At 34.1% G+C, this 16,117-nt stretch overlaps 1 protein-coding gene across 1 annotated transcript in view; it reads right to left on the reverse strand.

Annotated features, from left to right (window-relative positions):
• Nucleotides 1-16,117, reverse strand: part of PDS5B (PDS5 cohesin associated factor B) — a 195,230-nt gene that overhangs the window by 81,247 nt on the left and 97,866 nt on the right. The window contains exons 11-13 of the mRNA XM_021678280.1: nt 9,456-9,601; nt 7,207-7,358; nt 5,921-6,034 (exon numbers count right to left, since the gene is read on the reverse strand). Of these exons, the coding sequence (XP_021533955.1) occupies nt 5,921-6,034; nt 7,207-7,358; nt 9,456-9,601 (412 nt within the window). The remainder of the gene's footprint in view (nt 1-5,920; nt 6,035-7,206; nt 7,359-9,455; nt 9,602-16,117) is intronic.

Consider the following 16,117-nt stretch of genomic DNA (forward strand, 5'->3'; position numbering starts at 1 on the left):
TGAATATTATTTTTATATGGCAAAATTTTTGATGTCCTCTTAATATTTTTGTTTTCAGACAGAAATTGAAATCTAAAATTATACACATACTCAAGAAAATATGCAGAAATCATGAGAAGTTAATGTTACTGAAATATTAAGTTACAGAATTCAGAACCACACATATTTTAATATTTGAAAAGGAAATTTTCCAAAACCAAATACTTTTCATTATTTTGTTTTCAATTACCTACACTTCATTAACCTCCACTATCACACATATTAAGCATTGCCATAAAACAGTAATATAGTACAAAAGCATATAAAACCACCTTTTTTTTCAATAAGACAATTAATTGTTAAAAATTTTCATTTTCCTCAACACTCTGTTTTAAGAATACCTTTGGATACTCTTATGGAAATAGTTTAAATTTGGACACTTAAATTCCTTTACAGTAGTCATCTCAAAATGGTACTGGCAAAGCAACAGCATTTTATCTTAGAAGTTAAATTTAAAATAACTATACTGTTTTCAAGTTATTAAATTTCCATAAAAGTTTAATTGAAACACTTTAAGAATGTACACATTAAAAGAAAAATGACCAGTATACAGAGGACTATAAAAATCTAGTAACTAAGAGTTATGTAATTAAAATAATTAGTCATCTGTGAAATTACTTCTGAACTCCAAAGTCAATGAATTGTCTCTTGCTTCTTAACACTTCATCATTACTTACAACTTCTGACAGGCCTGGATTTTGAAACTAGCCTTCACTTAAAATACTTAAAATAAAGCAGGAATTATTACACCTCTAATAGCTATTTGTTGATTTAAAGATGAAATCTCAAACAATTCCAAAGCTCCATTATAAACTATGATGGCTATAGTGTAAATCAAAAAGCGACCATCACTAACTAAGATTTTGTACTGTACTATGTTTTTAGGGAAACCATCCTCTCAAGTACTTTAGTAAAATTATCTTAAGCAGCAAAGACAATTTATCCTTGTGCTTGCCTTCCTAAATAATCCTTAAAAAAGAAAAAAAAAGTAGAAATAATATTACTACAAAAGGAAGACAAATATAATTTAATATGAGCCTGAATTCCAGCTCTGTCACTAAATAAACATGAAAAATTTTATTAGAGAATGGATATTCTTACAGTTATTACCTGTCTAGTCTTCTCACTAGGGCTTTGCACTAACTCAAAGAAAAAGGCAGCTACCATCAGGTGGCTGTCAGAAACCTGTACAAATGTTGAAGAGAACCTCTCCTCCAACATTCTGCTCCCAGTTGGCAAAACTGCCCACCAGACACAGCAGTACAAAAACAGTCTAGATGAGAACCTGCCTAATGAAAGACATCATATCCGTGACACCTGAAACTACCACTAACTCTTGTCATTAACAGTTGTTCTAGGAAGCCTGGGGGAGGTGGCAACACACATCATGATCGGAGAGTACTCAAGCCTGCCTCTGCTCTCTTTTTCACTAATCAAGATATTTAGTGGGACACCTGGGTGGCTCAGTCGGCTAAGTGTCCAACCCTTGGTTTGGGCTTGGGTCATGATCTCAGGGTTGCGGGATCAAGCCCCATGAGTGAGGCTCCCCACTCCGTGGGGAGTGTGCTTGAAGATTCTCTCCCCCTGCCCCTCCCCCTTGCGCAGACACGTGTGCATGTGCACACTTTCTCTCAAATAAATGAATCTTAAAAAAAAAAAAAAGATGGTTAACTTAGGGGTTTACCCAAAATTGATACACATCACAAATTTTAAATATAGGAAGTATTCTGTCTTCCCCAAAAGAATATGGTCACAGAATAAAATATATGGTTCTTTCATAAGAAAGATCTTATCAAACAAGTTCTTACCATGAACCTGCCTGCCAAGCAGCTATTTTTAAGTGCCTTTCAAACTAATTAGAGATTATAAATTCAAATGAATTCTGGGCTAGAATAGTAATGTAATGAATAAAGTAGGACAGATGTTATAATACAGAGTGGTGAGGACTGTGATAAGATTAGAAACATTATTGAGGGGCACCTGGGTGGCTCAGTTGGTTAAGCAACTGCCTTCGGCTCAGGTCATGATCCTGGAGTCCCGGGATCGAGTCCCGCATCGGGCTCCCAGCTCAGCGAGGAGCCTGCTTCTCCCTCTGACCCTCCCCCCTCTCATGTACTCTCTCTCATTCTCGCTCTCTCAAATAAATAAATAAATCTTTAAAAAAAAAAAAAGATTAGAAACATTATTGAAAACATCAAGATTATTACTCTTCAGGAAAATGAAAAAAAAGATGAGACAAAATTTAAGACCCAAAAGATTTACAAAAAATAAGATGTAAAGAAAATGAATGACCAACAAGCTATATATATTATGGATGAATCTTAGGAACGTAAGAAAATGGGGGGGAAAGTTCACAGAAGACTATATCCACAATTTACTTTCATAATGTTCAAAAATAAGCAAAAATAAATATTATGAGGGATACATATACATATATATGATGAAACTGTTTATTTTATTTTTTTGATAAAACTATTCTTCAAAGATTTATTTCTTTATTTTAGAGAGAGAAAGAGAGAGCAGAGGGGAGGGGCAGAGGGAGAGGTAAAGAAGCAGCCTCCGCGTGAGCATGGAGCCCAACATGGGGCTTGATCCCAGGACCCTGAGATCATGACCTGAGCTGAAATCAAGAGTCGGTAGCTTATCTGACTGAGCCACCCAGGCGCCCCATGATAAAATTATTTTTTAAAAAGGAAATGAAAAATACATAATTAAGGTTAGTGATTTCCTCTAAGTGGAAGACAGGAGGATGAAAGGGAGAAGAGTTCACAAGTTGGCTGTAGATTCACAGATATATTTACTTTATTACTATGCTTCGAAACTCATATGTGATTTCTTTGTGTGCATTAAATATTTCATAATAATAAATGTAAAGACTTTTGGAGAAATAAATCACAAATGTAAAGTTAAAAGTATTAAAGTAATAAAATGTTAAGTATTAGATTTACAGTTGGTTAGTTAATTCTAAAATGTTGGTTAAAATTAAAAAATCATTTAAAAAATATTGTAAATACCTTAAGTGTTTTAACTTAAAACAGATAAAAATCTATTCACTTACCAACCATTTTTGTAGAAACTATTGGATCTATAGATTGGAATTTACTTTCAACTTTTCCAAGGCATTATTTTTCAGTGTATCTCTTGTGATTAGCATTTTTACTTTTTAATTCAATCAAACATACTTGTTATTTAAATGATGAATGATATCTGATATATGTAGTTTTTTTTATTTTTTTTTTTAAAGATTTTATTTATTTATTCATGAGAGACAGAGAGAGAGAGAGGCAGAGGGAGAAGCAGGCTCCCAAGGAGCAGAGAGCCCGATGTGGGACTCGATCCCAGGACCCTGGGATCATGACCTGAGCCGAAGGCAGACGCTTAACCATCTGAGCCACCCAGGCGCCCCATATGTAGTTTTTTTTTAAAGATTTATTTATTTGAGAGAGAGAAAGTGCACAAGCGAGCAGGAGTGCAAGGTGGGGGGTGGGGGGGGCAGTTGCAGGGCTGGATCTCATGACCCGGAGATCACGACCTGAGCCGAAATCAACAGTCGGACGCTTAACTGACTGAGCCACCCAGGCGCCCCTGATCTATCTATCTATATATATAGTTTTATAACTGCTATTTAGTGTTTTTGATTTACAATTATGTTTCATTTCCATTTCTCATATTAAAGTTTTCATTAATTCTTTTTTGGTCCTATGGTTTTGGAAGCCAACATTCTAATTCTGTTCTTTCAGAGCAACTCAAATTTTTAATTCATACACTTAATTTACAGCCTAATTAATTAACAATGTCTGTCCTCACTCTTTTATGATAAAAGAACCACAGAAGATTTTATCTACATCTTACACGCTGTTATCTGATAGGATCCACCTTGTATTCAAAACTCTTCACAAAGGCACAGCACCAATCATCAGAACAGGTGGCAGTAGAACAAGGGCCTGAAGGTCCTTCTGCTGTGCCCAGGCACAGGCGAAAGTTGGGTGGGGAGATGATCCCAGGGACTCTCAAGAGATCTTACATACTGTTCCAGGAAGGGTGTGCTGGCTAAATATCAGCCAGGATGCTAATAACCTAGTTTTTAATCTACACCTCCTTCCCTTGTAAAGAAAACTTTGTTGTTGTTATTATTGTTGTTTTTATAGGCATTATTTAGACCTGCAAAAGTGTTTGAAAATTTTGTCACTTCTTACATCCTATTCCTTCCTTCTGAATTTCCTTTTTTACCAAGAGAAATTATTATTCTTTAGTAATTTTCTCAAGTAGGATATATGAGTGGTAAACTCTCATTTTTTGCTTAAGAGTGTCTTTCATTTTTACTCATGAATGACAGGTGAGCTGAGTCAGAAGCCTAGACTATGATTTGACTGTGTCAAATAGGGATGGAGTGGGGAGTGTGCTATATATTTTACTCTCATTCATTCCAAGAAGCCATCAATTGCACCATGAATAAAAGGATGCACTCTAATTCTACAGGTGTTAGCATATGACAATTGTATGCTTTAAAATCAATTAAATATGGTAGTAACATATTTTACTGTATGCAGTATAAAAAGAATGAACTTTGGAACCAGGTAGAGTTCAAATCCTGACTCTGTCTCTTACTACTTGTGTGATTTTGTGCAAGTTAACTGACCTCTGGAATTCAGTTCCTCATGTGAAAAACAGGAAAAAATATCACACGAGGGGTTGGCAACCTTTTCTAAAAAAGGCCAGATAATAAATATTTTAAGCTTCATGGACATACAGTCTCTGTTGAAACTACTCAATTCTGCTGTTAAAGCACAAAAGCAGCCATTGATAATACATACTCCTCTGCCTGAAATACTGCAGATAATAAGAAATTTACATTCTCCCCTCTACAACTTTTTCTTCAATGTTTCTATGAAAGGTATAATTGGCACATATAATAATTTTCATGCAAGAAGTCAAAAGTCCCATTAAGCAGAGGTAGGAATGAAAATTATATGCAGCTCCTTAGACTTCCAATTTCTGAACATTTAATCCCCCACTTTTTTTTTTTTTAAGATTTTATTTATTCATTTGACAGAGAGACACAGCGAGAGAGGGAACACAAGCAGGGGGGAATGGGAGAGGGAGAGGGAGAAGCAGGCTTCCCTCTGAGCAGGGAGCCCGATGCGGAGCTCGATTCCAGGACCCTGGGCTCATGACCTGAGCCAAAGGCAGACACTTAACGACTAAGCCACCCAGATGCCCCTTAATCCCCCACCTGAACTACATTTGCTGGAATGCAAAGGACCTACATTTTCTAAAACCTAGAGCAAATCAATCTTTAGGTTTCAATTTCCTAACCGTCAGTATGATTCAATTAGTAATGTCTCTTCCATGTCCAAAATGCCAATTCTGTATAAGGGCGCTCAAAAGTATTTTCTGAATGAAAAATGGCCATTAAAATATATTTGTGCTTACCCGTATGCCAAACTATAACACTATGTTGAGGCTATGCAGCACAAAAATATGTACCCTACTGAAATTCAAATGAGCATGAGGTCAAAATAAGGTGGTAGGATTTTCTCAGTATGGACCTTAACGCCTTAAGGGAAAAAAAACAAACAAAAAGGTACATCAATACTTCTTGAAACAACAATATGAATGTCTGGGGAAAAAAATCAAATCCTGAAAGATTCCATGTCAATCAGCTCTATTTTTTAATTGCTTACAAAAATCCTTGTTAATCTCATGTTGATAGCAGTACCTTTGAAAAAACAGCCAAGTATTTTATTGTATCTGACCATTTAAACAATGTTTGTATTACATAAATTGCTAACATTTAAAAATACAGTTGTGGTTTTATTCCCCATAAAATCCAATACACTGAAAAAGATGAAAAGAACAAAATTTGACATTTGAAACATACTTCACAGCATTTAAATCCAGTGTGGCATACAAGTAATATAAGCACTTCATCCGTTCTGTAGTTTCCAAATTGTGGGGAACCATGTATTGGGCAAAGATGCGTTCAACAAGCAATCTACAAAAACACAGAGAAGGTACTGTAATGATTTTTTTTATGTATTAAATTTGTATATAAAATTCCAAAACACACAAAGAATACATATAAAAAGTTTCTGCTTTCCAAATTGAGAGGAGATTTCAACTGAATGATTCCTTCTATAAGAAGAGGGGCTGAAAAAAGATTTAGCTGGATGTACTGGCAAGAGCCCTATACCCAGCTAAGATAACTACCTCTGCGTGACCTTGAGTGTATATGAGGGATTCAATTTCCTTATCTGAATAATAAGTGTTAAAAAACCAGGTCCTTCCAAATGACAAATTCTATGCATCTCTAAGTTAAAATTATGAAGACATTTTTAAGATTCTTCCAAGTTTCTGGAGTAAGCATCATGAAAAGACCTGGTTAAAAGTTAAAAAAAAGGTACTAGCAAATAATAATGCAAATCTCCATGCAATGATGCTGCACACTCAAAAAGTCTAAAAATGTCAATTTTATAAAAATAATAACTACGAAGTTTCTCAATGTTAACGTTAAGATACCTAGTTCCTAGTTCCTAATAACTTTTAAAACTGTAAGGTGGCCTACTGGTTCTTAATTTTCTCATTCTCATCTATTATGGGTGAGGCCATTTGGATCTAAAAATTTAAAATAAATCCAATCAAGTGAAATCCTGCAAGCAGGATTCACAGATCTATTTACTACTAAATGGTTAGGATCCATACAAGATCTAACCTTATACTGCAATAGAAAAATACAAAGATTATATTCAGATAATGTGTTTCAAATAAAATTATAAACTGTCTTTTTATCCTTCGGTAGAAACTTGTTTATTTAAAATGTCTATAATCCAAAAGGCTTATTTTCATTTATTTGAAAACATTTTATTTGAAAAATAACCTATGAAATAAAATTTAAATTATTACACATTTCTACTCTTCAGTATAGCTCTGTTTAAAAATAGTATACAAAAATGAACATAAAAGCTGTATCCCTCCCTAAAGTTTTATGTCATTACTGCTTCATTTATGGCTTGGTGGAAGAAAACTAGTCACTCACTACCTTTAACTTGCAGTAAAAACTGAGAGACTTTAAAGTTATAAAGAAAACAGCTTACCTAAAACAACAGATCAAAACAGCTTAATACACCAAAAGCACCATATATTTCAGATATGGTGCCCTTAACTTACCGATCATCAATACTATTTTGATAATATATGTGTAGCAATTTGTCTTTGATCCATGAAATCTGTTTTGCAGCATCTTTTCCAGCCGCTGATTGTAAAGCATACTTCTTATAAATTTGGGCAAGTCCCATCATGGCTTCTTTGCGCACTCTCCACTTAAAGTAAAAACAAAAACGCTTTCTTAAAATTTAAAAATGCTCACATTATATTTCAGGAAAGTCTGTTTTCTTGTTTTTAAGTTGCTTTACACAATACATCTTCATCAATCCTCAGTTACTGGATATCAATTTATAATGACTATGAAAAAAACACAACTATCATTTTAATACATCTACTATATAAGTTACAGAGATATAAACATGTATAAAGAATTCTAATGCTTTAATATCTTAAACCCATCATTACCCCTAAAAAACAAAAGTTAATCACCATCACAAAAAGTCACTTAGAATTGGTAAGGGAAAGTATGCTACAAAATTTCAAAAGGCAAAGAATGAGCTAATTGTGACCTATCCCTTATACATTTTTTCCACTTATGGCATATATTAAATATACTTCAATTAAAGGTACATGACACTGGTTTCATCAAATGCTGAGTAAACATACTCAGTTCATTTTGTATATTTAAGAATCAAGTGTAAGAGGAATGTATTCAACTATTTTTTAAAATACATATTTGCTATAATATATCTAATACTGCTTCATTAACTTGGGATGAGTTTATTTTTTAATTTTACACAAACAGCACTACAATCAGTAAGATGTTAGTAATGTTTAGAACTTCATGAAGCTACACAGATGTTTCTTTTTTTTCTTTGCAGTCTGTCATTCATTGTATATTCTTCTTAGTTTTTCTTTAAATTACTTACAGCAGATTAAGAACAGTCCTTATCTCATCCATCCACTGATACATATTGAAATAAAAGACTTCAAAAAGCCTTACTCATAAAATAACAATTCAATTTGTTTGTTGGAACTTTCTAATTCTCTATCTTATCTCTAATTCCCCAAACTGCTGCTTTAAGGAGAATTTAAAGATAGAGCATATTCTAATACTGCCAAGAACATAAATATATTCCATTATTTTTTGGTACCCAATTAATATTTGTATGAATGAACCAAGCAGCCCTATGATGAATACAACATGATTATCAAAAATTACGTGAATTTATGTGACCCCAACAATACACAGATACTTAGCTCAAATTCCAAGTCTACAAAGAAAAAGACTACTTGAACACTTAGAAGGTTGTTATCCTACCACGAAGCAAATCTCCTTTTCCTTCTTTATGCCTTTTGGACCTTTCATTAAAACCCTATGAAATATTCAATAAAGACAAGTCTAAACTTATTAGTTAAAATAAGTTATTCCTAATACCTATACATTTGGAGGGAAAACTATGCAATTCCTGCCCATCTATTCTCTACCCACAACCAGCATTACCAAAGAGAGCATTAAATGATGAAGACAGCACAATCAACCTTATAAGCAACTATTAAAATGTCGTAAAGTATTTAATAGTCAAAACTATCCACAACTACCAACAGGCCTCCCACTTTCTTTGCTAATTAATCCCCAAATACATCAATAATTTTCATCCTTCACCAAAATTACTCAAGCCTAAATCCAGTAAAACCCACACCAGAAAAGAAAGGCACTGGGGATGAGGAGGGAATGAACATTCACTCACATACTTTACTGAGTCTCTAATATACTCCAGGCAATATGAATACAATAAGAAGACACGGTACACCTCCTTAAGAAGCCAATGATTACTGAGTGCAGCTAGTGGGTGTTCACTCAAGAGGAAAGGTTTAGGGTCACAGAAGATAGGGCTGGAAGCATGCTGTTCTGCTAGTTTTAGCTGTGCTAAGTTGAAAACATGTTATTTTCTACTCCACAGAAATTATAACACAACCAGCTAAAAGACTATCAACTGATACCCATATGAAAAGAAACAGAAGACAGCAAACAACATACGAAGCTGTGTCAGAGGCCGTTACAAGTCACTTATTAAAACTAGTGTCCAGGCTAAACATCTGACTACCATTTAGAGCCAACTCATTTTTAAGATGAGAAATCTGAATTTAAAAATCTAACAAAATATAAAAAATAAAACCTCATAAATATTAAAATGCCCCCCTAAAAAGGGCTAATTATACTTAAATCTCAATATTTTCAAGTGAAATACTATTAAACTTAAAGTATTCAAAGTAAAAGCCTCCTACTGCTAATTATTATTCCTACTTACCCGTTTGTCTAAAGTTCTCTCTCTCACAAAATTAAGTAAGTGATCGTTGACCAGAAGAATATCCTTTTTAGCAGCTGTAACTATAGACACAATAACATCATGTCTAATAGCTTCTTCAGGGTCATGTGACCTCACTTTAAGATACTCTGAAAGACAGAATTTTATTTGATTAAAATGGAACTTTAACAATTAAAATGTTTTAAAAGATTGCGTAAGTCCTTTGTAAGTAAATCACAACAAAACAAAACCTAAGTAGAAGGTTCAATGTTTCAAGAAAATTAAAAGCAGAGGAGGAAGGGGAGCAGAAATGAATGTCAGTCCATTAGTTAAAATACAGTAGTTTACTTACATGCAACTGAGTACTAAAACTCCTACCCATTTGGGGGGCAGGGTAGTTGTATTAAGGAGTTCTGAACCTCATTAACTAAACCATACAAATGAACTAAGAAGTATATGACTTTAAATATTTCATTTCTGTTTTTTGTTTAAATAGTTAAAATATCCAAGTCAAGTGGTTCTACTGGGAAAAGGCTAGAATATTCAAGCTTCTATCTCTTAACTAGGGAAACCCTGAGTAAGGTTTAGGAAAGAATAAAATTAAAATACCAGCCACCAAGAAATAAGATTACAGGAAAGACCATAAGGGAAGTCCATGTAACTGGACTAAGAAAGGCAAAGGGAACATAGAAGAAATTAAATATTTAACAATTAGGAGTGGCTGGAGGAAGACCTTAAATTTAGTCAAAAACATGGCAGTTCTGACCTGACACTAAGAAAACTGAAAGAAAAAATTAACACTCTTCAGTAATAATATATTAGAGGCTTAAGGAAGAGATACCACAACTGAACCTGAACATAACAAAATATTATTCTGCTTTTTATTTTAAGACGACCAGTAAGCTAAAATTTCATTGTTTGGATTTGGAGCAATATGTCTAGCCATGCCTATATACAGCAAATAGTGCTTATGATTGTAAATGGATTTACTTCCCTATAAATTGACAGTTTAACAAATAATTACAATGCGAACACCCATAAAACCACTGCCCAGGTCTTAAGCATTTTCACCATGAGCATTCCGTAACAGGAACTATTTCCAAAAATGAGAAAGACTGTATGTTGCCAAAAAAAAACTTCTGAAATGTTATTTTACCTAACTCAGTAAAGAAAGTTACTTTAAGTACTGATTTCAAATGGAGCCTGTTAAATACATCTCAAGTTCATTTCCCCACCAAGATAAAGACAGGAGTTTTATCTTTCACTTTACTTGTTTCAAGTGCAATAGATATTATACTTAGGTGCCACCAAGACAAAACCAATGACAACACAATCAATTTTAAGATGCATCCCAATTTCCCTAAAACAAATCATTCATATTAAACAGATATATACAAGAGCTATTAACTTATAGATCCTAACTGTGCAGAGGACGAGAAAACAAAAGAGAAAGAAGAAATTCTTGATAGTTAGCATGACAAAGCAGCTAATAATACTCTTCACAATATGGCCAGGTCCCTCAAAATGTGGCTGAAGGCACAAGGATGAATCTCACAAACACAATGTCAAGAAAGGTAAGACAAACATGTGTGTCTAACATATATTAATCTCAGCTCACTCCTGAAACACTAAGAAAATGTCTTTTAAGAGGGACAAGTACAAGAGAAAAGATCATAGCAAAAGTGATTTTTCAACAAAACTGAGACAGATATATGACTTGTAAACAAAAGAAAAAGATGAAATCCAAAAAGGGAAGAAAATAATAAATAAGTTCATTTCCAGGGTAGAAGAACCATGAAAACATTTAGAAATTCAAGGCACCAAGCAACGAGAGAGGCAGAGATGAAGAATGCAGCTGGAAATATGAGGAATGGTTGAAAATATGCATATAAACTAGTTAGACCCCTCGGTTTTTCAGAGCTATCTTTTAGCCAACTACAAAAAATGTGCAGTTTATAGCAATACAGGCTTACCTCAAGAAGCAAGGAAAAACTCAAATGAACAACTTAACCTTACAGCTAAGAGTTAGAAAAAGAAAAACAAACAAAGCCCAAACCCAGGAAAAGGAAGGAAAAATAAAGATTAGAGTAGAAATAAATGATATAGAAACTTAAAAAACAATAGAACAGAACAATGAAACCAAGAGTTGATTCTTTGAAATGATCGACAAAATTGATAAATCTCTAGCCATCCAAAAAAAAAAAAAAAAGAGAGAACCCAAATAAATAAAATCATTAATGAACGACGAGAAATAACAACCAACACCACAGCAATACAATTATAACAGAATATTATGGAAACCCATATGCCAACAAACTGGACAACTTAGAAGAAATGGATAAATTCCTGGAAACATATAACCTACTAAAACTGAAGCATGGAGAAATAGAAAATTTGGACAGACTGATTACCAGCAATGAAACTGAATCTGTAATCAAAAAAAACTCCCAAAAAAAACAAAAGCCCAGGACCAGACAGCTTCATAGGCAAATTCTACCAAAGATTTAAAGAAGAGTTAATACCTATTCTTCTCAAACTATCCCAAAAAAACAGAAGAGGAAGGAAAACTTCCAAATTCATTCTATGAGGCCAGTATCACCCTGATACCAAAACCAGATAAAGACACCACACAAAAAAAGAATACTACAGGTCAGTATCTCTCAAGAGCATAGATGCAAAAATCCTCAACAAAATATTAGCAAACCGAATCCAACAATATATTTAAAAAATCATACATCATGATGAAGTAGGATTTATTCCTGGGATGCGAGGATGTAAGGGCAGTTCAATATTCACAAAACAATTAACGTGATACATCACATCAATAAAAGAAAGGATAAAAATCAGATGATCAAGGGCGCGTGAGTGGCTCAGTCAGTTAAGTGTCTGCCTTCAGCTCAGGTCATAATCTCAGGGTCCTGGGATCAACCCTGCATTGGGCTCCTTGCTCAGCAGGGAGTCTGCTTCTCCCTCTCCCTCTGATGCTCCCCCCTGTTCATACTCTCTCTCTCTCTCTCTCACAAATAAATAAAATCTTTTTTAAAAATCATATGATCATTTCAACAGAAGCAGGAAAAGCATTTGACAAAGTACAAGATCCATTCATGATAAAAATCCTCTGCAAAGTAGGTCTAGAGGGAACATACCTCAACATGATAAAGGCCTTATATGAAAAACCCACAGCCAACATCATACTCAGTGGTGAAAATCAGTGCTTTTCCCCTAAGGTCAGGAACAAGACAAGGATGTCCTTTTCCACCGCTTTTATTCAAAATAGTACTGAGAAGTCCTAGCCACAGCAATCAGACAACATAAATAAAAGGCATCCAAATGGATAAAGAAGAAGTAAAACTTTCACTATCTGCAGATAACATACTATACATAGAAAACCCTAAAGATTCCACCAAAAAACCACCAGAACTGATAAATGAACTCAGTAAAGTCACAGGATACAAAATCACTGTACAGAAATCTGTTGCATTCTTATACGCTAATAATGAAGCAGCAGAAAGTGAAATTAAGAAAACAATCCCATTTAAAATTACACCAGAAACAATAAAATATCTAGGAATAAGCTTAACCAAAGAAGTAAAAACCTGTACTCTAGAAACTATAAAAACACTGATGAAATCAATTCAAGATGACACAAAGAAATAGATATTCCATGCTCATGGGTTGGAAGAACAAATACTGTTAAAATGTCTATACCATCTAAAGCCATCTACAGATTTAGTACAATTCCTATCAAAATGCCAGCATTTTTCACAAAACTATAACAATCCTAAAATTTGCATGGAATTACAAAAGACCTCAACCAGCCAAAGGAATCTTGAAAAAGAAAAACAAAACCGGAGGTATCACAATTCCAGACTTCAAGTTATATTACAAAATGGTAGAATTAAAACAGTATGGTACTGGCATAAAAATAAACACATAGATCAATGGAACAGAATAGAAAACCCAGAAATAAACCCACACTTACATGATCAATTAATCTTCGACAAAGGAGAAATGAATATCCAATGGAAAAAAGACAGTCTCTCCAACAAATGGAGTTGAGAAAACTGGACAGCTACATTGCAAAAGAATGAAACTAGACCACTTTCTTTCACCATATACAAAAATAAACTCAAAATGGATTAAAGACCTAAATGTGAGACCTGAAACAATAAAAATCCTTGAAGAGAGCACAGGTAGTAATTTCTCTGACACTGGCCATAACAACATTTTTCTAGATATGTCTCCCGAGGTCAGGGAAACAAAAGCAAAAATAAACTATTGGGACTACATCAAAATTAAAAGCTTCTGCATAGCAAAGAAAACAACCAACAAAACTAAAAGACAATCTAGAGAAGAGGAGAAGATAGTGGTAAATGACATATCTGATAAAGGGTTAGTACCCAAAATATATAAAGAACTGATACAACTCAACATAAAAAAACCCCAAATAATCCAATATTTAAATAATGGACAGGAGACATGAATGGACATTTTTCCAAAGACAAACAGATGGCCAAAAGACACATGAAAAGATGCTTAAATCACTCATCATTAGGGAAATGCAAGTCAAAACTACAATGAGGCATCATCTCACACCTGTCAGAATGGCTAAAATCAACAACACAAGAAACAACAGATGTTGGTGAGGATGTGGAGAAAGGGAAACCCTCTTGCACTGTTAGTGGGAATGCAAACTGGTGCAGCCACTCCAGAAAATAGTATGGAATTTCCTCAAAAAGTTAAAAATAGAACTACTCTTCAAGCCAGTAATTGCACTACGGGGTACTCACCCAAAGAATACAAAAACACTAATTCAAAGGGATACATGCACCCCTATTTACTGCAACATTATTTACATACAATAGCCAAGCTGAGGAAAAAGCCCAAGTGTCCATCCATAGATGGATGAAGAAGTGGTGATATCTCTCTCTCTCTCTCTCTCTCTCACACACACACACACACACACACACACACACTCCACTGTATTCCAGAATACATACAGTGGAATATTATTCAGCCATAAAAAGGAATGAAATCTTGCCATTTGCAACAACATGGATAAAACTAGAGAATATAATGCTAAGTGAAATCAGTCAGAGAAAGACAAATACCATATGATCTCACTCATATGTGGAATTTAAGAAAATAGATGAGCAAAGGAAAAAAATAAGAGAGAAAGAGACAAACCAAGAAACAGACTCAACTATAGAGAACAAACTGATGGTTACCTGAGGGAAGGTGGGTGGGGGGATAGGTGAAATAAGTGACGGAAATTACAGAAAAAAAAATTAAAATGTGCCCAGAGGCTGAAAAGTAGAAAAGTAGTTATATGTCATATAACAACATAAATGTTTCATAAAAAAATGAACCACATACTATCTTTTGGTAAACATCCAAACATTCCAAACAATGGTAAGGACTTAAAAGGTTATTGGTGAAATTATTCACATCTAAAATGTATTTTAGATAGCTATAAAAAAAATCAAAACATCTATTATTTAACTAACAACAAACTTTGCATTAAAGTTCTGACTTTGGGAAAATTACTTAAGTTTTTAATACTTTAAAAAAGATCCAGACTTTATACTGACTACTACAAATCAACAAGAAAAACAAGCCAATTGTTAAAAGATGGATTTAAAATTTAAACAGACACCTCATAAAAGAAAGTATCAATACACACATAAAAAGATACTCAATCTCATTAGTCATCAGGAGAATGCAAATTAAAACCATAACAAAACAGCAAGACCTATGACAATGATGATAATCAAAAAGACTTATGATTCAAAATGACAAGAACACTGAAGAACTGGAACTTTCAAACATTTCTAGTGCAAGTGGAAAATAGTACAGCTAATATGAAGAACTTAGTCATTTCTTATAAAATTAAACATGTATTTACCCTATGACTAGCAATTTCACTCTTAAGTAGTTACAAAGAGAAATAAAAGCATAAATCCATAGAAACACTTGTAACAATACTCAGAGTAATCTTAATAGCCCCAAATCAAAAACAACCCAGAAACTCATCAAGTAAAAAAGTGGATAAACAAATTATCATCAATACCATTCAAAAATAAAAAAGAATAAAGTAATAATACAGGAGTCCCAAAGACACCAGCAACTAGACTTTTAAACTCCTGATAGAATATTCTTCAGTGGAGAATCTGACTAGTTCAAGAGAAGTATTTAAACTAAAGGTTTGCTAACAAACAACCCACCCTGATCATCCTAAATCGAAGTTCAGAGTCAGCAATCCCATCCAAATATTCATGGCTTTCTAAACAGCTCTTTTTTAGTCCTCCACTCTTTTTTTTTTTTTTTTAAAGATTTTATTTATCTATTTTGAGAGAGAGAGAATGAGAGACAGAGAGCATGAGAGGGAGGAGGGTCAGAGGGAGAAGCAGACTCCCTGCCGAGCAGGGAGCCCGATGAGGGACTCGATCCCGGGACTCCAGGATCATGACCTGAGCCGAAGGCAGTCGCTTAACCAACTGAGCCACCCAGGCGCCCTCCTCCACTCTTAATTATAAGCATAGAGCTACTGACTGACAAGCATTTGAGGAAAGCCTCTATCATGGAAAATACAGACAAAAGCATGTGGGAAAAATAAGTTAACTAAAACAACATTTTGTAGGAAAAAAAAAGTTCTCTAAAATACT

The sequence above is a fragment of the Neomonachus schauinslandi genome, chromosome 3 (assembly GCF_002201575.2).
Source record: "Neomonachus schauinslandi chromosome 3, ASM220157v2, whole genome shotgun sequence".
Taxonomy (NCBI): domain Eukaryota; kingdom Metazoa; phylum Chordata; class Mammalia; order Carnivora; family Phocidae; genus Neomonachus; species Neomonachus schauinslandi.